Here is a 24,535-nt window from a genome sequence, read left to right as displayed (position 1 = left end):
CTTTGCCTGCTAAGGGACACCAAGGCACAGAGTCATTGCTGCCTCCAGAATTTTTTTAAAAATTTATTTAAATAAACCAATAACTCCCACTCACCAGTCTAAGTCATGTCAAACCTCGCCTCAAAAATATCAGCCACTTTTCAGCTACTTTCCACTTTTAAATCATCATATTCCACTGCTTTCTGATGCTTTTGCCTTCTTTTTTTCTCCCATTTTTCTGGTTTTGTTTTTTAAACTTTTACATTTCATATAACTCCACAGAATTTTTGATGAGGCTTGGTGCTATGTTAATAGCTAATTACCCTTGGGTTTTTGTTTCTATTTGCTTCATTTCTTCTTTTCCCTAGTTTAGTAGCTTTTAGCATAACATTTATATTTCAAGATAGATATTATAAGATCATCAAAGTTGTGGACCAAAAAAGATAAATAAGAAAATTAGTGTTTAAGGAAATAAAATAAAAGTTGCTAAAATAATATTACACCCAAAAGGTAAAACACTATATTCTTTTAGCAGACAGTCCATGTTTCTCAATAATTATTTCAAACTGGAATCAGTTTCCTCAGCTAAATGTGAAATTAAAATGATAGTTCAATCAAAGCACCAGGGAAAGACCATCAGGAGATGGAGAGAGATGGGAGACACAAGACAAAGCAGTTGGATAAAACAAGGGGGAATATGGATAACTGTGGGAACCCAGGACATCCCTCTGGCTGTCCAGGACAGCCAAGACCCCTGCCAGGGGACTCAGAGGCCCTGGCACAGAGCCCAAGATGCCTGTGTGTTTGATTATGACCCGTGGAGCAAACTACCAACCTTAGATGAAGATCTGCAGGCCACAACAGTTAAGTAGAATAATAGTGAATTTATCATGGGGTGAAAAAGTAGATTTTGGGGTTTTCTAGAATGGGGGTTCAGGGGGCAAGATGAAGGGATCTGGGCATGTCCAGCCTTTCTCCTTCTTCTTCTTGGCCTCCATCTTCTGCTGTGATGTTGGCACTTTTAGATTGGTTTAGAGTAGAAGCTCACTGTCTAACATAGGTGATAGGTATTGGAAAGTAATTGTAAACATTGTATGTGTAGTTTTTAGTATAAAGACATAACACTGCCCGGGGGGCGGGCAGAGTGCCTGGAACTGTCCTGCTGGATGGACCTCAGCAGGGCAGGAGAAAATTTTTTATAGATAAGACACAATAAACAACCTTGAGACCGAGAAATGAAGAGCTCTCAGTCATTCTTCAAGCACTTGGGCTGGGAAAAGAGACTTTTAACATTCTTGGGTCACAATGACCAAAAGATCCTGAGAGATAACAAAGTGGAAAAGTATATTGTTTTGGAAATTCAACAGTTTTTAATTAAAAAAAAGGAAGGAAAAAAAACCTAAATCAGGAGTAATTATAAAAATCTTTGTTCTCCTGTTCCCTCCATCCCTGGCATTTATCTGCCTGACAGGAGAGGGGAGCGTGGAGGAACTCAGATGAGCTCTCATTGCTCAGGGCATGGGTGATGTTCCACACCCAGCCCCACTGGTACCCTAAAGCTGTGCCAAGGCCCTGGGGTGCTGGAGCTGCCTCTTCTTTCAGTCCTGGGGCCAGGCTCCCCTGGGGACACCACAGCTCTGGGAGGTGTCACTTGTGCTCAACACCAGCCCTGATGCCAGCTGCCATCCTCACAGCTGGCTGGGGAGGTGACTGTCACCTTCACAGCTGGCTCTCTCCAACAAGAAAAAAAGTGCTCAGGTATCAGCAGAGAGAAAAATGAAAGGGATTTGTGCAGGAGCTGAGGAATGTGGTGCACAAACCAGCCCAGGTTAGGTTGAGAGGGCCCAATGGAGAGTCTGGAAGGAGCAGTGTGGGAAGGTGGGCACCAGGTGTGAGGACAATCATTATAAACCAGGGGAGATACACCTGGAGCAGAGGAAAGTGAAAGGCAGTACAGGGGGAAGTGATGGCCACGGGAAGGGAAAAATTAAGGAGAGTCAGAGTTTTAGTTGCATTTGTCTATCCTTCCATGGAGTCACACACATTCATACATACAAATATCCTTGTGTGTGTGCCTGCACATGCCTGCACCTTTTAATCAGAGACAGAATCTGTCCTTCTTAACACTGATATCATACTTGCAAATAACAAAGCATCAGAGGACTACTTGGCCCCACCACTTCATTATTAGCCATCTTTCTCCTTTGAAGTCAGCACATAATCTAAGATTTTTAGACCTGGCCAAATCTTTCTGTTTTTCACTAGACTTTCAGAGCTGGGGATGTAGGTGTCTGGTATCCCAATAAGAGAATACAAAAGAAGGATGCTATGAGAGGACTCTGGGGTCTCCTCCAGGATTTATCTTTATTTTTCTTGACCACACACAATTGTGTGTAAGCCCTGGCTCTTGGTTTGCCACAAGGGAGGGCAGCTCTGAGAGGTTCTGGGTTGGATACCTCTAAAGATGGTGTAAAAGCTCCTTCTGCAAAAAGGGAAGAGCAGCCATCTACAACACTGGGCAGGCTGCTGTCTGTTGGAGAGATGCTGCTGGAAATTGTGTGGCTGGGACCTGCCCTGGAGAGGCGAGGCTGGAAAGGAGCCTCCTGGAGCCTTTTCCTGCTCTTTGAGCCTCATTTTAAGCAGGGATGTGGCACTGAAGGCTGGGCCCAGCCTTACCATCCTCGCTGCTTGTCCATTCCTAAGGGAGACAGATGGCAACCTGGCCTGGGATAATAATCTATTTCTACATGGGAAAATATAGAAGAGGCTAACAATAAGAAGAGGAAATACAATTTTGAAAGTCACCTTGAAGGTTGCCTCCCATATAGAAGTTTTTCTTAGTGTTTTCTTTGGAAGACCTTTTCCAGCTTCCAGAAACTTTGTACAGCTTTTCACTTCTAATCAGCTTAATTCGTTGTACATTCACAAGTTCATTTTCTTTGTTTACATGATTATTTATTTTTTATTTCTTACTTTGAATGTTGAACAGAAGACCGAATGATTTCTTCCAATTCAAAAAACTGAGGATCAATTTGCAAATTCAGGTTGTGCTTTGCAGAGAATTAAATAAACTAATTAGCTTTTTTCTGTGTTGTAAATGTTCCCAACCACCCCTGTTCATGAATGGCAATGTAGCACACTATACTCTTAACACAGAAAGAAAATATCAGAGGACATTTCAGCCTCAAGAACACAGACTAAGAGAGTTTCTGCCCCAATTGCTATCTCAGTGTCTGTTTCACATTTTATTTCTACAAGAGAAATCTCAACCTTACAAGTGTCAGCTCTGCAGAATTAGGTTTTGACTGCTGCAGAAGTAGATAGGTAATGCTACAGGACATCATTCAAAGCTGTCCCCTTTTCACAAACTTATAGCAAATAAAAACAGTGTAAACAGTTCTAGAATTTTTATTTATTTACTTTGTAGTTAATAAGAGCTAGGAATGTGTGATGCCTTTATTTTTTTCTATCCTTCTGTGAGTAGGTAAAGCACACAGAAATTGTAACCAGACCTAGAGCAAATGCTCAGGGAATCTGACTTCAAGCAGGAATGGGAGAGTTATTTCTAAATTTGCTTCACCTTAAAATTTAACAGCAACAGCAGCTATTTATTACTGCTGTTATTTATCCCTTCATGTTGTAATTTGGTGTGTTTTTAGTTAAGGACTGTCCCTGAAGGTTCCGTCATTCAAGGAAATGAAAGTGCATGGCAGAGGAGAATTGAAGTTGTTCTGCTAGTCTGGATGGAAGCAGTCTTGGTTATTGATACTCTTTTGTGGAAAATACTTCCTAAAATTTTTGAGAGGGCTCAGAATGGTACAACAAAATGCTGGACTAGAAATATGCTTCTTGCCAAATGTCAAATATTAAATACTCTGCTTTTTTACCAGAGAACTCTCATTCTTCCTGAATTCTCAGTATGGCTGCTACATGTCCTCTTCCTAACTGCTTAAAAGCAAAATGAATTCCATACAGGATCATTCTTAAGGCATTTTTATAAAGGAGCAACCTGGAAAGAACTGAGTTCAGTTTTGCACTGGGAAAATCAAGGCTGTTCTCAGCCTTGTTCTCATGCTAAGCTCAGCAAAGAGGATGGGCTCTGCTCTTGTAGATCATGAGAAAAGCAGCAACCTCAGGACAGGGATGTGGTGATTTGTCTTCACCTGCAAGCTACAAATTTATGAGTTCATAGGTATGAAAGTATGGCCAGAGGGTGGTGTGAAGTCCTCCCTCAGTAAATGTGGACCAAATGTCCCCAGCATTCACTGCTGCTGTTGGGCAGACTGAGGTGCTGCTGTGGGGATCAAGTTCCTGCATCACCACTCCTCACCCAGGAAGAGCAAGAGCAAACTTGTGCTGTTGGAGAGCTGTCTCTAGTCAGTGAAGAGCTCTTTGCTGCTGCTTGTGGTGGTTCTTCTCTGCAGCTAGCTGTGCTAAGCCCCCCCAGAGGATGGAGAGAAGAGCCACAGCACATTAATCTGTTTTGAAGTGTCTGTTATACGTCTCAGGCCCTTGATCCTCTGACTGGAAATAAAAGGCTAAGAGGACTTTGCAAAAAGGGAGCATTTTCTGTCCCAGAAGCCTTTTTCATGCTTAAAAATTGCTGTTTGAGAACAGAAAGGCCATTGTAAGCAGAACAAGCCAAGAGGGTGAGGTGCCAGTCACAACACTATGTGTCTTTGCTCAAACTTACAGTAAAATATAAATTGAAGTCTTGACTCTTTCAGATGGGTTTTCTCCTTTTCAAAAAAGGGACAGTCCTCCAGATTTACAGCTAAGCCTGGAGCACCAGTCCCAAGGCATGAATGGCAGGTTGCATCCTTCAAAACAGTTCAGCTGATTGCTTCTATGAACAAACATGAAATTCAAATGTAGTTAATTAAGCCCCTAATTTTTTTTCTTTGTCTCCTCACCATATACATTCTTTCTTCAATTTTCCATTATCTCACTACATTACCTCTAACATTTAATCTCCTTACTATGAAGAAAGCAGAAAATAGACCAGAAAACAACCTCCCCCTACTCCTCCCCTCCACAATCTCCTAATAAACAAGACAGGGAAAGTTATCTCTGACAATTAGAGCATGTAATGTAATGGATGGTTAGGATATGTACATGACATCACTCTTTTAGCCTTCATTTATTAGTTTTTCTAGTTGATGTATTGCAAAATAAGCTGCTCATCTTGGGAGAATTATGCAAGCAGTTAAATTTATTGATAACAGACAAAATGCTGCCATTTTTGAACTATCCCCTTTGTTACATGGTTTAAGTGAGGACATCAGTTGTCAGAAAAACAGTCAGGATCTGCAGATGATTCTTTTACTAAGGGGGCTATTTAAAAGCATGAATTGTGTATACATTGTCATTGATATCACACATTTTCCGTATTCTGATAGATCTTCCTTTGGAAAGATCTTACTCATTGTTTTGCAGCTCCTTTCTTTTCTCTTTAAAAGAAATTTTCCAAAGCAATTACATTGCATTCACACGGTTTTATAAAACTTTTGAGTAATATTTTGCTAATGACATCAGGATGTTTCTGTTTGAACATTTACTGGTGTTGCTTCTAAGTTATTATGAACTAACCACTGATTATCATCATCTTTATTTCTTTAGCCTAATTTCTCTCTTATAAAACCACAAAGTGAAATTTTGGGCTCACTGAACTCAGGGTTTCATTTGAGGGGATTTGGATCCAGCTGAAGTCAGTCAAGATTTTCCATTCATGTGGTTGAAGCCACTGTCAATACAGAAGAGCTTAGGCTAAGGAGATTCATTTGCTATTCATAGAATCATAGAATATCCTGAGTGGGAAAGGACTCACAAGGATCATCAAAGTCCAACTCCTATTTAAATCTAAAGTTTCTTCCAGTATATATGAGAAATCAAACTATGAGAAAAAATGCCTGTCACGAGGTCTGTTTGTTTAGGATGGTCATGCTCAGTGCATAGGGTACAGAACATGAAGCTGTTTATTTTGAATTTACATTCCCAGAAATTATCTGTTTATGTTGCTGGCATAATCCTAATTTTCCAAGTCGTTGTTCAGCAAAGCCTCTAAAGCCACTTTACTTGTTTCAAAATGCTCTCCTCTAATTCCCACATGGAGTTCCTCCACACGTGTTTGAAAGACACCCAGGAGAGTTTTCACAGCTGCTGTCCGTGTTGCAGCCTCTTCTGGGTGAATTTTGTTTCATCAGCATGGCTGGCTTCACAAGCACAGTGGTCACTTAAAAATTAAACAGATCACATGATAGGAACACTAAGAATTGCTCCTGTTGGGCATTTATTGACTGTATGCAGTTAAAGTCATTAAACAATAGATTTCAATGTTCTAGAAAGTGAAGGTAGCTTGTACTGAAATGGAGAAATATTTAAACTTTAATGTATCTTAAGTTCCTAATGTTTTACTTTCTTCTACTGAGTTCAATTTTTATCTTTGCTCCTTTGATTCATAAAGGTGAATGCCAATGTACTGACAGACAATTTCTCTTGTTCTTACTACAGATGGTTTACAAGCCCAACTACTGTAAATGCTTTTTATAGTGCATCTACCAACCAAATCAGTGAGTATCTTCCTTCTGAGCCTCCTTATAAAGTGCTTGTTTGGGAATGTATGTATCAAGCTTCAGATAACAGCTGTACCTGTTGTGTTTCTTATGACTGAAAATTAAAAGTTCAAACCTGGTAATTCAGCTGTGAGACTTAAGAGTGTGTGTGTGCATGTGTGTGTGTTTGTACTCTGTCCATTGTGAATGATAACTTAAATCACTTTTATTAAAGCGTAATGTCTCTATCTTCTGTTTTCTGTAGCAAAAATGTGTACACACATCTCCATAAATACACAGTGATAGCAGTTCTGTCCTTTAGTATTGACAGATACGTAACAATAAATGTGACTAGAGAAGACTGTGATATAGACCAGAAAACATAAGAGAGTATATTCAGTGGATTTGTTCAATTCATTCAAGGGCAAGGAGTGATATCTGTAGTTAACTGAAAATTCTTACCTGTATGTGCAGTACTACTTGTCTGATTCTATTTTTTGTTACTGGCTGGTTTTAGGTAGCATATATTCTAGTGTGGAAACAAATAAGGTGGAAGAGCTGAGTTTTTCAATGATGTGTTACGAGTTTGGATGTTCATTCCTGTTTGCTTTAATGGGGTTTGAATTGAAATTTTCTAACAGGCTTTAAAATTCTATGCCAGTCTTTGTGCAACAGTTGTACCTTTACCCTGGCAATTCTCTTTGCTCTTATTAGCTTTGCATGCTAAATCAGCCTTCTCATTCTAAGCTGTTCGGGTCTGAAAAGTGGCTGCCACCACTTCTGTGGTCTCAGTCCCCAGAGTCAGGACCTCAAAAATTGCTGAGTGATTCTCCTTTTTTCTCCTGAATCTCTTTTGGTCACAGAAAGAAAGGCACAAAGTTAATGTATCACACTGAAGAAGGTACAACAGAGGACAGGCAATTTGAGTCTGCTGGTATTTGCTTCTACCAATTTCTGTAAACAGTTTTGCCTTCAAAGCACTCACTTAAATTTTTTTTTGTGTCTAAGTGATCTCATTTGTAAAGCACGTATAATAATTAGGAAATTCTTTTGATTAAAATTAGTGCTCAATTTAGATAGCTCTGCCTTAATTAGAGGGCTGCCATCATTTGGCAGTCCCATTTTTGTTGATCATCTGAGGTAGCATTGGCTGAGGTGGTCACAGCTCTGAGGTACCCCTGAAGCATTACAGCTGCTCTTCCTCCAGCCACCACTGCTGCTAGGAAGGTTTTGTGTGAGTGGAGAGGAAGCCTGCTCAGAGAAAAATGAGAGCCATTGCTGTTATACCTTCTTTAATATTGGGTTCTTTCAAATTTGAGCAGTGTTCAGCTGTCCCAGTCTCTCTGCCATGGCACATTAGAGAAAACTGTGATGAGAGGCTGGAGCCACTGAACATTTCACACTTGCTGTGTCTGAAAGAGTCAGGAGGCAAAAAAGAGGCAGTTGTCAAATGTAACCCATCAGTCATGGGTGTAGAGGTGATTGTATTTTCTATATCATAACTGCTGAACTTCTCGTTCTGCTGGCAAGTGACCTGGAAGTTTGGACAGTGCCACTGACTCTCAGTCCTTTTAGGACTGTTTCAAAGAGGAAAAGGGTTTAGGTGGCTCTTTCTGAACAAAATCCTCTTGTACCTGAGAGAGAGGTAAAAATGTAATCATGCCCTAAAAATGATGTGCAAGAGGAGGGAGGATTCAGAGAAAGGCACAGTAATGTCTGCCACTGCTGTGTTTTTATGGCAGTGGCATTGTTTTTACGGGGCAAGAGCCCTGGGTGATGTGGGAGGGACATTCTCTGGTAGAAGCTGCTGATAAACATTTGACACATCACTACTGATTTCCCATTAATTCTGCTACCTTACTGCTTTGCAGTTGTGTTTTCAGTAGTAATCTGTACAAAGTTCTGGGGGCTGCTCACATGCCACAGAACTGTGGCAATTTTAAAGGCCTAGTTAAATAACAGAAAAAAAAGTTCTAGAAACCAGAATCATTTGAGAATAAGAATTAAGCTTGAACTCTAGCAAGTTAGATGTAAAATGTGATATAGCAAGCCCAGAAAAATTTCATGGACCAAATTTCTAGGAGCATAAGAACTTATACTAAAACCTGTTTGTCAAATTCCCTGAGAGAGGAGAGTCTCTAAGGCATAAAAATAAGATAATTCTTTGCATTGAAAGAGTTTGGGAAATTCTAATTCTGGAACTTTTTCTTGTGAGAGGTCAGTCTCAGAAATTGTTTAAAATTTAGAATAGAAGTCAATAGAAGGGACTTTAGAAGAAATTCATATAAGGAACTGTGACAAATATAAGGACCAGATAATATTCTCCCAGGTATTTCAAAAGAACTTAGACAAAAAGTTTCCAAACAACCAGCTTTGATGTATAGCCTATGACTTATAGTGGCCTCAGCACAGAAAGAATAGGTGTGACAAGTATCAAATCCTGTTTTTCAAAAGACTGTTCAGAGAGATCTGCATAACAAGCCATTTTAGCCTTTATATGAAGGAATCTGGTTGTGACCACAACATGATTGAATAGAGAGAATGAATAATCATATGATATAACAGTGAAGAGTGAACATGAGATGAGATGTTTTTTGAGATGTTTTTGAGATGTTTTTTGCTTTTCCTTTTAGAAAAAAATCATGCTTTCTTAATCTACTAGAGTTTTGGCTTTTTTCAATTCAGAAAGCAAGTAAGTATGCTTGATACGATCGTATGCTTCTTTTCCAAAGAACACTATTGATGAGGTTCTTTCCCAATACTAATAACTGAGAGTTGTCATGGGACAAGAAAGAAGGTCCTTTCATAAATTAATGGCTGATTAGAATAAGAAAAGGAGGTAGGAACCAATTACTTGTTGGCAAATAGTTGGAGGGGTTTGCTGTGAGGGTCTGTGCTACTCACTGCATTAGCAGATGAACTGAAGAGAGGGTGTTGTGTTCTGTTCTTTACAAAAGAACAGAAGGATATAAACCCAGTCCAGGAGGACAGTTCCCTCTGCTGCTGGCTGCTGGAAGGTAGGAATGTGTGCTTCCAGAAGGATTACCTCACAGGTAGCTGCCTGAAACTCTTTCCCTTCACATCCATGGCTGATCACTCCTGTAAATGAGTGAATGGACCAGATATCCTCTTCACTATCTGCTTGAGTGCCCCTGCTTTCAGTGAACAAATTGGACTTTATTGTCTTCAAGGCACATCCATTTTTGCTCTTTGTAAGTGAGTTTACTAAGAAGAATTTGAGAAATAAGATAAATAATTTTAAAATGTGTAATAAAATTTGGTTATGGAAAGTAGTTTCTATGTGAACTGGAAAATCCCCACTTCCAAAATTTGATTCTAAAAATTAGGACCATTAGTTTGGAAATGGAAATGTGCTGTGTGAGGATATCAACAAAACTACAGTAACTCCAAACTTGATTAGTCACTGGAGGCTTCTTGAAAAAGTTTAGAGAAAAAGAAACATCAGTTCCTTGACCCATGGATTCTGAAAAGGAGCAACCATCAGGTGCCTGGCACAAGGGAAGGTGAATGTGGATGTCCTGAGCACTTCTGAGCTTTAGGCAGCTGCTTTTGCTTTCTGTGTTCAGAGCACAGGGATGTCTCTGACACTCCTGATGGAAGGATCACAAATTCTTCTCTCTCTGTAATCTGTATCACTGACATAAATATTGGAATATCCATGCAGGTCCATGTGATCTTCATATACAGGCAGGCTGTTAGTGTTTTTAACTTGACTACTCAGTAACTTGGAAAAAAGGTCTTGTTTCACTAAAAGAGAAAATGAATAGAGAATAGAAACTGAGTGATTAAAAAAATTACTAGATTTGGGAGAATTTAGCAAATCTTGCAAATGCAGTAGATGTACCAAATTTTGCTGTCTTTTAGTGCAAACACTTCTGTCTTTGGTGTTGCTTTGTTTGAATTTAATTACTAAACTATTGATAGTTTGAATGACCAATGATTCTATTAATATTTCCAAAGGAGAAATAAGTAGCTGCATCAAGGTGAGATGCGCCTCAAAGAGTAGAGTTAAAAAATATGTTACATATAATTTACCTTAATGTTATACAAGTTTATTCCTGATGTTCTCTGTATGTGAGTTTTATTTATTTATTTTCTCTTTTTCCATAATTCAAAGTGTCTTAGAGGAACCACTATGCATGTTTATAATGGTTGTTAATTATTTTTTAATCCTAGTTTGGATAATTTTTCAATTTTCTGTGCATTTGCTCGTCAATTTCCCCTTTAATTATAGGTACTTAACAAGGACAACAGGTATGTGTCATTGCCTTTAGAGTCTCAAAATGTATCTAAGTACACTTCATATCATCTAAGCAGCATGAATACTATCTTTTTAATTATCATAATTGGAACACCAAAAACAATTTCTAAAGGATTTGTTTATTTTAATGCACTCTAAAGCAGTCAAAAAATATGTGCTGAAAATAGACACAAGTGATGATCAAAGTGTGCTAGCATACTTCTATTCAAGAAAAGGTTTTATTTCATTACAGCACTAAAATATTAGCCTTTGAATATGTTAAGGATAAAAGGAAACTATTCATCAGACATTTGGTGTGTTTTGGATTTTTTTTTAAGTGTAAATATGTATGCCTCTAGAATATATAAAAATAGTCACATTTGTGGGCTGTGAACAGTAATGAAAGGGAGATTTACAGTGAACTGAGGCAAATATAAGCAATGCACTCATGAGGTGTAAGCTTGAATAGATGTACTGGATAATTAATGTTGATATTATCTCTGTAAGTTTATATCCATGCTCCTTCTGAGTCATTTGTGCTGTTACTGCAGTTCTCTAGTGAAAGTCAAGAGGCCTCTTTAGAGAGAGGCCTCAATACATGTTACAGGAGGCAGATATGATCTACAACAGAATTTAAAAATTGCATTCAAATTAGCATCCACAGAGAAAACCACAGATGAGAGCTCATATTAGCCAATAAGTCTCATCTTTGCAGGAAGCATCACGCAGATATTGACGCTGGCAGCTCACTGATGCTGGGAGTTGCAAGGGATAACTCTTATCTTGCCAGGAGCCAGGGAAGTGCTGGAAAACAGCACCTGGTGCCATGGCCAGGGCAGGATGAGGGGAATGTGCATAGGGCATTTTCTCTTCCCTTAAGAATTGGACTGTTTGGAAGGTTATTGATGAAGTAGTTTCAAGTGTGCCATTAGTTTCCTGGAGGTTAATGAACTTAACAGATTTGGACTGGACACTTTCTGAGCCCTGTTATTAAGTAAGCTTTAAGTGTCTTAAGCGAGCCCTCATTTTCAATTTTCCTGATTTACTAAAGACTACTATTCTCTTTTATTTAACCATGGTGCATGATCCTTACCTCCATTCTTTATTTTTTCTTCCTAAAATTCCTATCTTTGAATGTATAAAATAGAAGAACTCGTTCTTTGTTCTTCTCCCCCTAGCCCCCATTCCCTCACCCTGGGGAATCCACTGAGGATTTTTTCTCATAAAATAAAGATTTAAGTTTCTCGTAAAACAGATGTTTTCACATTTCCTACTCCCTTATCAGACAGTCTTCCTTGGCACCTTACAAACCATGTCATGTTTCTCCTCATGTTGCCCCACTGAGGTTGGTAAACACCAGGTTCTCTCTTTTTCATGAGTAGAAAAACAGCCTCTTGTCAGATGAGGGAGAAACTGAGCCAAGAATTGAAGCAGAGGCTACAGAGTCCTCTGCTTTCAAAGACCATTACTTCCCTGTATCTCTTTAATGAATTTATTCACACAATAAATTCATTATTACGAGTTCTTAATAAAATTAAGCTTTGTGTTCATGCATTGCATGGAACAGTTACTGTGCCTTACACAATTGATATTTTCTGTCTTCTTTGTCCAGAGGATAAAACTTGAAATAAGGTGTATGATTCAGGTCCCTGTAATGTCAGACAGTTTGGTCTCTGTCACCTACATATGGGTGCTCAAAGCCATTTGGGTGTCTCAAAGTATCTGAAAGCAATGTGTTTTTTCTCTTGTGTTTTATCTGACATAAAACTTGCAGGAACCCTTCTTGCCATTGAGACTGACAGCTAGACCCCAAACATCAAAACCATCACTGGGATGAGATTCAGTAGTCCAAACACAAGTCTGTGGAACCATTCTAAACAAATGTATCCTGCTCTTTGGGCTGTTTTTAGACAACTAACCAACATCCCAGCTGTCTTCACATTTAATTCCTTATACGAATTCAATATTCTTTGATTACTGACCAGCAGTTAGTCTTCTGCTTATATCTTATCCCTTTAAAACTCTGCATCTGAATTCATTCAGTGAATTAATGTGACTTGAAAAAAGCTAGTTAGAGCTTTTGAATACATCTGAGAACTGTCAGCACACCAATTGGCAGAGTACCCTGTATATCACCCAGTTTAGCACAGCTGTCTTCCATATCTGCTGCTTATCTATACGATTCACTAGCCTGTCAGAAGTTGCTTAAAACAAACCAACCTCATTATTGGAAGTTGTAAATGCACTAACTTGGAATAAGGCTTTTCCTTGCTCAGTTAAAAACAGCATGCAATTAACAATAATGTAAGTGAACTATGCAATTTGAATTCATATTTAGTCTTGAACTCCAAATTTCCTCATGATTTGGTGAGTCGTCTCATGTGTTTTTGGTTTAGTTTATCCATTATTGCTCTGCATTTTTTTAAGGAATTATCAGATTAAATGTAGTTATTTGCATCTTCTTGGTAAACTAGCAATACCATACTGAGGTAAGGGTATTTGTCTGCAAAGTGTGTATAATAATACCAGAAGGTTTTAGCTAGGATTTAATAATGACAGTAAAGCCCCTGCAAAATTGAAAAAAAAGAAAACACCTTCAAATTTTAAATGCATTCTGACAAGCTTTACAGCACCTTGCTGGAGGGAGATGCTGAAAATAACATCACAGATAAAATGAAGATAGAAACATTTAATTACATTAAAAGTAGTCCTGTGCAGGCAAAGTACTGTCAGAGCTTCAAGATCAGCCTAAATTCAGAGTGAAATATTTGGAGTAAGCCAGGTGTTGGCTCCACTGCTTGAGGTGCCCCTGCATTCCAGAGCAGTAAGGTGACTAAGGGGAAAGTTGAACCGTCACTGTGCAGAGACACAGGGGTTTGGAAAGCCAAAAGCCCCCCCGGAGATGAAGCTGGCAAGGGATGTGAAGAAACTTTTCTGCAAGTGTAGCTGCAGCAGCATCAGCAAGTGGAGGGAAAATGTAGTGCTGAATGAGGGCAGGGGACCTGGTAACAGGAGATTCACCCTTCATGGAGGAGGAGTAGGTTAGGGAATGTTCGAATAGACTGGGCAAGCACAAGCCCATGGGCTCTGACAGGGTGCACCTACAAGCTCACAGCACCATTATGAGGCCACTCTTGGTAATCTTTGAAAGGCTATGGTGACTGGGGGAGGTGCCTGAGGACTGGAAGAAAGCAAATGTCACTCTTATCTTCAAGAAGGAAGATCTCGGGAATTACAAGCCAGGCTCGCAACAGTCCCTGAGTACATGATAAAGTAATTCCTGGAAACAGTTTCTCTGACCAGCTTTCTACATTAAGATTACTAGCTCAGTGGAGGAGGAGAGAGATGTAAATATGATTTATTCTTTTGAAAGAATTTCAGCATTGTCTTCCCTAACATGCTCAAATACCAACTGCTGAAGAATTGACCACTCGAGCAGATGGTCAGGTGCACTGAAAACTCCTTGAACTGCTGGGCTTGAAGGGCTGTGATCAGAACACCTGGTTCCTAGCATGGTGGGATCAGTGGCACAAAGTCCATCTTGAGGATGATCTAGCCTGGCCGTCCCACCTTGCCACCAGTAAGATGCATGGATGTAGGGTACCAGTGGTGTTCTGTGACAGCCTGAGCTCAGCTGTCCACAGAGCAGTGCTCTTGTGACATGTGACACCAGTGCCCATCTCAGAATGGTGCTGCAGACCAGTGGTGTTGCTCCAAATTTAGGGTAGGTTTTAAGAAAGTAGTCGAAGCACATTCTGCAAGTCCAGGTCTTGATGGCAGATGGGTTTGTGTGGGGTCTGTAATAAGATAACACAATTTTCTTCCTGTGTGCTGTTGGTGAGTAATGGCTTTGGTGTAGACTCTGGGCCTGCATTTGTAATCCATTGTATAAAGAGAGAGACTGTCAGCCTGTATCTCTCTTCTGGGGCTGTGTAGAGGGACAAAGCCTCTACATTTAAAAGATGCACAACACAAGCTAAGTTTGCGGTCAAGTGTTAGCTCAAAACACATTCCTACTGCCTATATCTATTCCTTAAGATGTGAAATTCCCTGAAGTCTGTCTGTCTTACTCCAGATCTGTCCTTTGTCTGCTTGAAATCCAGTTGCATAGAAGTAATCCCATTAGTATTTATTGCATCTGCAGCCCAATATGAGCTCTCCGAGTTTTTTCATTATCCTTTTAGGTGTAATATGCCAAGCAAAAAAAGAAACAGGCTTCATGGGGGAATTGCCTAAATCAAGGGATTCAGATCAGCACAAAATAAGAAACTGTCTGGTGATCAATCTCACATTACAATTTCAAGGACACTCTAGGTATAAGACATTGTTATCCTTGATCCTCCCAAGGATGATGTAGTTGTTGCTTGCCTGAAGGAGATGTTGCATAAAGGTGTTGTCAGCTCTCATTGTGTTCCTTCTAGTGTTGGAATAGTGGACAAGCACCCTCAGTCCCTCAGTGCTGCTGACCTCTGGAGAATGGGACCCATTTGCTTTTCTTGCTCACCAAGAATCACTTTCAAACCTAGATTTTCTTTATTACCAACAAACAAACACACAAACCAACAAAACCACAAAAACATGCACTCTCCAAACAAAACAGAACAACTCCTACTGGTGATAATGTATTCCAGTTTCCTGAGGTTTTCTGAAATGTGTAGTACATTCTACTGGCCTCTGACTCTGCTTTGGCCTGGAAATACTTCCTGAGCTTCCTTTAGTGCAAACTACAGAGATGTTTTCACACATGTCCAGAAGCAGAAACCACTCCTTCAACCAGCACTTTTCTTAGTGATATCTAACCTAAAAAGGATCCTGACTCTGAGTACAATAATTACCAACCTGTTGTACAGATTCAGCACTGGAGCTTCCTACCATTCATGCACATTGACTTGTCCAGTGAAACTATCTCATGGCTTAACTCACAGCTGAATGTGTTTCAGCAGTGCTCTATGAAGACACATTTAGTGTAGCTGGATAAGCCTGAGTGAAGATTTTCACCTAATTTGCTGTAAATAATGCATATTACCTCTACTGCAGACAAGTGCAAACTCACTACAAGTTTATATCTAAAACTAGAGAAAATTTCTAAAATTAGAAAAACTAATTGCAGCTTTCTAAAATTAGAAAAACTAATAACTAATTGCAGTTCCTTAAAAGATCTGAATAGCCTCTTGGTGCAGTGACAGGCTCCCAGGATTCTGTGATCATTAAATATGATTAGTGGGGTGACTGTGTTGCCTTAGTTCACACTGTCTTTGGTATGGGCTCATTTGTTCATTTTGGCCACAGTTCCTCTCCTCTGTTGCTGTGGGGATAGGATCATTTAGAGTTAGCAGAACCTAAGCTTTCCAAAACCTTTTCTGAATTTCAGTGTTTGGAGGGAACCAGTTCAAACTAGATTTTCAGCTCTGAACACAGCTCTTAAGGCCTAACAAACAATTTTCATCAGGTTGTATGTGTGTACCCTTGCTGCTTAAAAGGTTCAAAACATGCATGATAAATAATCTCTGTGCACTGACAGGGAAGAACAGTTAGATCAGTAAAACTTTGTCCTTGACATTGGTAAAATTGTGGTTTGCATTGCTGGAAAAGCAAATTATATGCTTGAAAAAATAAAACAACATCTGGAGAAGTAAGAAAAAAAAAACAACCCAGGCAACACTCAAAAAATTTTCTAGCCCACACTTTTTATAAGCTAATTGCTGATAGGGATGATGGCAACCATGGAGGAGCAGCAGAAAAAAGCAGCTGAGCAGGCCAGGAGGACATGCCTTCAATTCATGCCACATCATTTGGCATGGCATGAATTACACTCAGCATCCTGGGTCTGCTTTGGGGATTTTTTTCATTTGAAAGTAATTTTTTAAAGACCTTGTAAGGAAAAGACAAAGATCTTGCCTGACAATTATCTCAGATATAAAGAAATCCATAACCAAACTATCAACAAAAAACTGAATAGTATTAGAATCAAATGAATATGGTTTCTGTATTGTTCTGGGTGTTCAGGTGATTTCTTGAAGAGGGACCCATAGGGTAAAGAAGAGTTCCTGGGAAAACAAGTGAATCACTTGAGGAAATGTTCTTCCTCAACAAGGTGATGACCATGTGGGTAAATCTTCTAAGCAGGTGCTTTAGAGATGAGAGTTTGTGACCCAAGACAGTAAATTCCACATTTGGGCCTGGAAGGATGGCGCTTTTCACCATCATATAAGAACTTTGACCATGGGTGTATGTTTTATTTAGCAATTATTTGGGCTGTTAAACTTTTACCACGTACAGTTCCACTGTCTTTAGTATCCTGGCACTAAAATGTCCCCGTGGAATTAAAAATAAACCTGTGACTTTAAATTTGAGGAACAATTTTGTTTCCTATGTGAAGCATCAGTTGCTCATCACTCCTCAGAGTGTCTCCATTGCTGTTTTTTTGGCAACTGGTTAGTTGCCAGAACCAGAAGCAGCCAGGTAATATCTGTAGCTAGGCTGAACCTACAGCCTTAATAATCTACAGATTTCCCTTACAAAAGTGCCTAAGTATGTTCATTTACCTCTGTTTTTCATAAACTAAATAGAATCAGGCTTACATTTTATCACTTTCACATTTCTTGCTTCACTGAAACCTCACTAAGCTAACAGTATTTTAATTCTTACTGCACTTTACCTATGTATTATCTATTGATCAGTCAGCACATCTGAGGATAATCCAGGACCCTTCATAGGAAGCCTGAGGAGTGATTTTCACAGGAACACATGCATTTACTCAGACCTGCTTGTAGCAGGATCTCTGCTGCCACTCTGAGATCCTCTCTATTGCATTCTACCACCCAGGGGAAAGCTCCCCTTGAAAAACCTTCTGAAACCAAACAAATGAGGTCATAAAATCGAAATCCTTGGGCATTGTGACAGCTATTCAGCTGTATTCAATTGACCTCACCAGATTTTTCTTTTCTTTTTTTTTTTTTTTTCTTTTTTTTTTTCTTTTTCTTTTTGTTATTGCAGGATTCCCAGCAGGAGAACTTCAAAAGCCTTTCTTTTGGGGAACAGAGTATCCTAGGTAAGTAGTGCACAAGGGAACCTCATCCACCTAGAACTGAGGAATAACAGGGAAAGGTATTGCAAACAGAAATACACAAAGAAGAGGGTGAGGAGAGGAAGGCTGTGGTGCTGAAGACAACTGAAAGGCAGCTCCAAGGAAATCTGTGCTGTCCTGCTGTAAGGGGAAACTTGGTCCTTGGGTTGTGTGTTCTCTCCTGCTGTATCCTGCTTTTGCCTCTGGAAAGGCTGACTTTGAGAAGTGCTGCTTTGTGTGGTATTTTCTTACCCTTGGGAGCTGTATGTGTTGCTGTTGTCTTAAACTGATGACTGATTTCTCACAGGAATTGCTAATTAAGTGCACCCAAGTGGAAGTGTTTCAGTGCTACAGCATGCAGATGCAGCAGTGTGCACATGGCAGGTATTAAAAGGAATTGTAAATCAGATACTGACACTTCCTGAACAGAAGTGAATACCCTGAGAAGCCAATTATTATCAGTGTATTGTTCATTTTCTGCTAATATCTAAGATTAGCAGTGGGCCCTTGTCTGTGCCTGTTGAGGTGCATGAGAATATCTTCATGTGCATAAGTGATTGCCTGAGCAGGCCCATGTGCCAGTGAGGCTGAGGAAGGGTAATTATAGGTCACATACATTAAATTTTGAAAAATCACTGCTTTTGTGCAGTTCAATAGCTTACTATTTTAGGGTAGGATAAGACCATGAAAAATTTCTGGTGGCAGTTTCTGAAAGTTATTTTGCAGTTATATAAAGCCAGTTTCTGGTGAAATATATCCTTAATAAATCATTGTTTAAAAAAATCAAACTTTTTGAACATTTTGTGTTTGCCATCATCCAATCTGGATCGTGTCCTTGTAAACAGGAAATTTGGCAATATATGTAGAAAGACACGTTTAATTTATGAATTAATTAATTTGTATTCAAAGAGAATTCTTGTGGGCCAGGTGACTTTGTAAGTGGCAATTTGGGATAGGAGAAAGTCCTTTCTTGTTAAGGTGAACTTATTTTCTGTTGTAGTTATTGCAGACCAGCTTTGCTTTCTGATTTCTCTGTATTCTGACCTTCTGCCATAGTGATAAAACTGTGTTTCTTTCAAAGTCTTATACTTTGCTCATTTCTCTTCCTTAAAGGTTACCTTAGCTTAAATTGGTTTTGCTTGAGTACGTATCAAAATGTAATTTAGTAAACAAATGTAGCTGGTTTATATCAGACAACAGATTGCTTTTGTCCTTGAAATATTCTGGATGTTTTCTGTCTGCTTAGAAGAAACAGTACATGGCAGTGGAGCAGATAAACCATCAAAAAGTCACCAGTGCCTGCTGAAAAACTAATTTAGCAAATATTTAACATTTAGTGGCATTTTAGTGTCCAGTTCCAGCACAACCACCAAAACCCAGTTACATCTATTTGCAGAAAGCAAAGCTTAGTTATCACTTTTACATCTCAGTACATTAAATAAAATAACACTCAAATGCCACCATTCACAATTGTGAGTCTCCAGTGCCATATATATTGAAACAGAGACTTCAAACTACCTGACCTCACAGTTTCCTTTCAGTTCTGAGCCTCCCCAGTTCCAGAAGGGTCCCCTTTAATATGGTGTCTGCTGGGCTGCACCTAACCCTTCCATCTCTGTCCTACTGTGCCCAGAAGTGAAAAGCATGAACAGAACTGGGAAAATTCCTGGAAAAAATGTTGCTGAGCTGGACAGAATGCTGCATTGGGGTTCACAGATACAAAGGCCAAAATTCACTGCAACCTTAACCTCATCTTTTGGAACTTAGGAAAGCTCCAGGGACTGGCAGAACACCAGGCTGTTCTTTGTCCCTGCCCCTCATGGTGACAAAGAACCTTAGAGGAAAAATGAGATGTATTTAGTAATAGGGCTTGTTTCTTCTAGATCTCTTTACATGTTTTGTGCCATTATTTTTATACTTCTCCAGCTGCAAAAGATCCTGTATAACCCCTTACTTTAGATATGGAAAACAAGTCTTACATAGTGCATTTATTAGGGGTAATTATCACTGTGTGCTACACAAGATTACAAACTTGTCACACAAAAGGATGGTATTTCCATTGCTGAAACATATAATTTTAACCTGCATTTTTGGAGATGGTTTGTAACAGTACTTGGGCTAAAAAGCAGTAGGGGAGATTTTAACACATGCAAAGTACCATTCAGGAAAGAAAAAAACAAAGTGAAGGATTTTCATGGGAGCATAGGGAATGAAATGATATAATAGTTTTTGGGCATGACTGAGATGAGCAATTAGTGCACTATGGATCATTAGGTCCAATAATGTTATTTCAAAACCCTCTGCCTCTCTTCTATTTCACTACAATGTCTTAGAAATACTATAAGCTACTTTGAAGTATAGCGTTTCAATAACTGAAATAATTAAAATCACAAAAAGTAACTCCACAAATAAAAGATACATTTAGTAAATCACCTACACATGATACCCACTGCATTTGGTGTAAAAAAGCCCTGAGCTTTTCCCTCTTTCATCCCTATTTCTCCTAAAAGCATGCTTATTGGGATATAATAAAGAAGATATAATTAATTGTCAGTCAGGAATACAAAGTATTTCTTTTTACTTTGTTTCTCAGGTGCCTTAGATCTGACTGTGTATCATATCCTATTCCAGGGCAGGTGCAAAGGAATTATATGACCTTTCTTTTTAGAACTGAATGGAGATCTGTTAATGCTTCACAAAAGATGGTCTTTGTTTCAGAGTAGGTACAGCTGTGACTTTGTCCTGTTCCCAGTCAGAACAATGAGAATTCAGTCAGCTGAAGGAGGGTGGAGCTCATATGATGCTGATAAGGGTTGGAAGAGTGAACCATCACAATGCTTTCAAAGTTTTAGCTTAAATGTTAGTTTTAAACAAGAGTTTAACATTAAGACTCTCAACATCTTTAAATCAAAATTGTGTAGCGAAGTTTTAGATTAAAGGTTACTTTTAAACAAGAGTTTAACATTAAGACTCTCAACATCTTTAAATCAAAATTGTGTAGCGAAGTTTTAGATTAAAGGTTACTTTTAAACAAGAGTTTAACATTAAGACTCTCAACATCTTTACGTCAAAATTGTGTAGGTCTGATTTTTAGACCCATATCCCCTTCCTCCTCAGCTTATTTTTAAATCAATAATGCTCTTTCCTGATGTCTTTTGTCCTTTAATGTTCATGACTGTGAACACTTTCTGAGGAAACTGCTTCTTCTTTTTATAGGTCATTAAGTTATGGTGCCATAGGAGTGATTGTTGGCCATGAGTTTACTCATGGATTTGATAGCAATGGTGAGTATTTCACTGCACTTTGATAACTTTTTTTTAATTTACAGAGTTGACAGATTAGAAAGCTGACTTGTACATGCTGTAGCCTTTTTCTTGTTTTGGTTTTTTAATGGTGCTGAGTTGTGTGAAAAAATTATAAAATTGTATTTATTAGATTTATTTACATGGAATCTTGCTTGTCTGAATTGAATTTTATTTGGTAAGAAATACCACAAGTTTGCTTCTTTCGTTTTGTCTCAAATGAAAACTAAATCAGCAACAGATTCTGAAAGTCCTAACAGGGGGAGGGGAGAGTGGGAAGGACAAAGGGATAATTTCTGATTGATAAAAATTACAAAGAAAACTTTTCATTTCAGATTTGACATTTTCCAAAAGATAATTGCAAATGTTTTAAAATACAATACTGTAACAAGAGTGGTACAGAAAAGGTGTTGCAAAATATTAAAATGAAATTTAAAAAAAAAGAGAGACGGGGGAAAAAAATAGTCAGAAAATGTCAGTGTAATTGTCCTGACAAACTGGATGGAGTGGGGAATTGCCACTACTCATGTTTGGCTGTCTCAGCAAAGTGCTTTTAAAAATTGGGCTCCTGAGAGAAAGTTAGGGGAGAGGGAGGAGGAGGGAGATGCAGGGAGAAAGAAACTTGAACCTCCTCCTCTAGGGAGTGATTTTGAGTTTGCTTATGTTGTGCAACATAGAATACCTTAAAAAAAAAACAAACAACAAAACAAACAACAAACCCAAAAAACGCCACAAATTCCGTTTGCACTGCTCTACAACATTTTTTGTCAGCAAGCACAAGCAAATGGAGACATTTTTCTTCATAAACTCCCACTTTGTGTTGGTGAGCACCTAATCTCCACCTTGTTTCCTGCCCCTCAGAAAGGAACCTAAAGTTCGATTTCCCCCTTTCCAGGGTCTTACCTTTCAAATACAGAAATAAATACATCTCTAGGGAATTTGTCACCTTGTGGAAATTTTAGAAGTTTTCATGAAATGGATCTGTTTCCCGATCAGGTCAAGAATTAATAATAAATTAATTATTATCACATTATCAGAATGAAAGACATATGGTCTGAGGATGAAAAATGCAATTATACTTGCAAGAAAGCTAAGTGCCTCTTACACTATGTAATTATAAAATGTACTGTAGAATTCATTAGTTATAACTATATTTTTCTGCAAATGGAAATTATGACAATTAATAGAATGCCAGCTTTTCACTGCTTATTTGAGTGGGGCCAAGATTTTGCTCACTGATCCTATCCATTTTGTACACACACTCACATGAGAACATTCCCCTCTCATTTCTATGAAGGTGATATATTCCTAAACTTTAAAAGCTTTTTCCTGCAAAAACATTTGTTTTCTTTCTTTCCTTTTTGAGGTCGGAAATATGACAAAAATGGAAATTTAGACCCTTGGTGGACAACTGACTCTGAAGAAAAATTTAAAGAGAAAACAAAATGCATGATTAATCAATACAACAACTACTACTGGAAGCAAGCTGGCTTACATGTATGTAAACCACCAGTGACTGAAAACAGTGGTACATGAGGAGTCTGGGTCATTGTGCTTTTTTTTTCATTTTTTTTAAGTTCTCTTTTTATAAATCCCAACATTGGAATATTAAACTACCAACTTCATTTCTCACAACAAATGATTTTTTGAGGTGAATAATTGTGTCAAAAATTGTCTGTCAGGTTTGATTAGTCCAGTCAAATACCACTACCCACACTCTGGTGACAGGGTTAAACCATTTCTCTCCATCACATCATTTTGGAATCAGAGGAAGAGGATGAAGTCACTCAGCAGGGCTGGTCTAATTATTGTGAGCATGTTAAATGTCTTCTGAAGATGAAGTCTGTAATGAAAACTGAGCAGTCACTCTTTTAGAAAGAGTATAATAGCATGTTTTATAGATTCCTTTTACAATTCTGCCTGTTATTTATTGCAGCTATAAAATGGATGTATAAGCCCTACTTTATTTCAGATTCACTCTTGCTATTTCCTCCATGTGTGCACACAGACCCCATTTGTATGTTTAATCAAGGGAATATGACAGCAGTAGTTCCTAGAAAAGGATTGAGAAAGTGCAAGGGAATTGTTTCTGTTTTGTTGTCTATCAAAGGTATGGGCTTCCCTGAAGAGGTGTACATTCATATGTGTGTCCAAAATGAGGATAAACAGGATATGTTCCAGACCTTCAGAAATGAATACCTGAAATTCCAGTGATGTTGTCTGGGACACAATTTTAATCTTAGTTTTCAGGATAAAACACATACTCCAGTCCCCACTCAATTCTATCACCTCTATCTACATTTGACAAATACTAATAAATCTTTGCCTTTTAAGAACAGTGAGGACCCATGAAATTCTTATCAACAATTCTAGCACTTTTCCCAGGCTTGTTTTTGCTGATCTCAGAGATAACAAAGCCATATTGTGGTCCAGTCTGAAGTCCAGAAACTTAGACTTGAAATCCTTCATAATAATCTAATTTACAAATAAAAATTCTCAGGCTCATTCCTGAATATCTGTGGGACAAAAAACTGTCATTACAAAAATGCCACTCAAAGAAGATCCTTAAAACCTTCCCCAAGGATGTGGCTGAGCTCTTCCCATGCTCTGCCATTGGCTTGGCCATCCCCTTTAACTTTTGCACTGTCTCTTGAGATGAGGTAGGTCTGAATTTCATCCCAGTCTAGGTACTGCCTTTGAAGTCCATGGGCTTACTAGAAAAACCCTGTTACCCACAGCCTTGTCATCCCATTCCTTCTATATCCACAGGATATCCAAAAGCACTTTTTAGATGATAGAATATTTTTCCAATTTTCTGACATATTTTATGGCTTTTGTAGGAAGAGCTATGCAAGCAAAGGCCTTTTATTATTATCACTTTGGCCTGTCATTTGCATCAATACTCTGCAGGTTTTTTACCCTTGTATGAATATTTTTCATGGATTAAGAAACCTATTTGTTCTTCTTCTTTCTCATCTGGTATACAATACAAATGTCTCCAGAAAAGAAACCTAATGAAAGAAAAAGTGATATAGAAATAGCTTCAGAGTGCAATAATCACATAAAGTCCTCTTGTCAAATAAAGGGCTTATCATGGCCCGTGATCCCTGCCACAAACTCCCCGTGCAGAGTAGTCTCAAATACTTGATACCCAGCTGCCTGAGACCAGCAGAAAGAATTCTTCCACTTTTTAGCTGGCCTGTGGCCCCGTTAGGTTACGCTGATCTTGTGCTCTAAGTCAGTCTCACAAGCCCAGTGCAAGTGAAATGTGTGAGCAAAACGGCCAGAGGAAAAGTCAGCTGTGTGCTGTCTGCTCCCTGGTGTCTCAGCACCTTTTCTCCTAAAAGCTTCTCTCTCTCCTCCATCTCCACCCTCC

General features: G+C 38.8%; 2 protein-coding genes across 8 annotated transcripts in view; one reads left to right on the top strand and one right to left on the bottom strand.

The window, feature by feature from the left end:
• Window positions 1-24,535, bottom strand: part of LOC129117519 (uncharacterized) — a 415,270-nt gene that overhangs the window by 72,894 nt on the left and 317,841 nt on the right. For 2 of the 7 annotated variants that reach the window (XR_013180199.1, XR_013180190.1), the window contains one exon: window positions 9,133-10,298. The exons of the other annotated variants lie outside the window; for them this stretch is intronic. The gene's annotated coding sequence lies outside the window, so the exon portion shown is untranslated. Of the gene's footprint in view, window positions 1-9,132; window positions 10,299-24,535 lie in introns of those variants that run through there. 7 annotated transcript variants of the gene reach the window in all.
• Window positions 1-24,535, top strand: part of PHEX (phosphate regulating endopeptidase X-linked) — a 95,640-nt gene that overhangs the window by 64,224 nt on the left and 6,881 nt on the right. Inside the window, exons 15-18 of the mRNA XM_054628215.2 lie at window positions 6,490-6,548; window positions 17,788-17,842; window positions 21,074-21,141; window positions 22,526-22,656. Coding sequence (XP_054484190.2) covers window positions 6,490-6,548; window positions 17,788-17,842; window positions 21,074-21,141; window positions 22,526-22,656 — 313 coding nt within the window. The remainder of the gene's footprint in view (window positions 1-6,489; window positions 6,549-17,787; window positions 17,843-21,073; window positions 21,142-22,525; window positions 22,657-24,535) is intronic.

The sequence above is a fragment of the Agelaius phoeniceus genome, chromosome 2, assembly GCF_051311805.1.
Source record: "Agelaius phoeniceus isolate bAgePho1 chromosome 2, bAgePho1.hap1, whole genome shotgun sequence".
Lineage (NCBI taxonomy): Eukaryota > Metazoa > Chordata > Aves > Passeriformes > Icteridae > Agelaius > Agelaius phoeniceus.
This window is presented reverse-complemented; position numbering and strand designations above follow the sequence as displayed.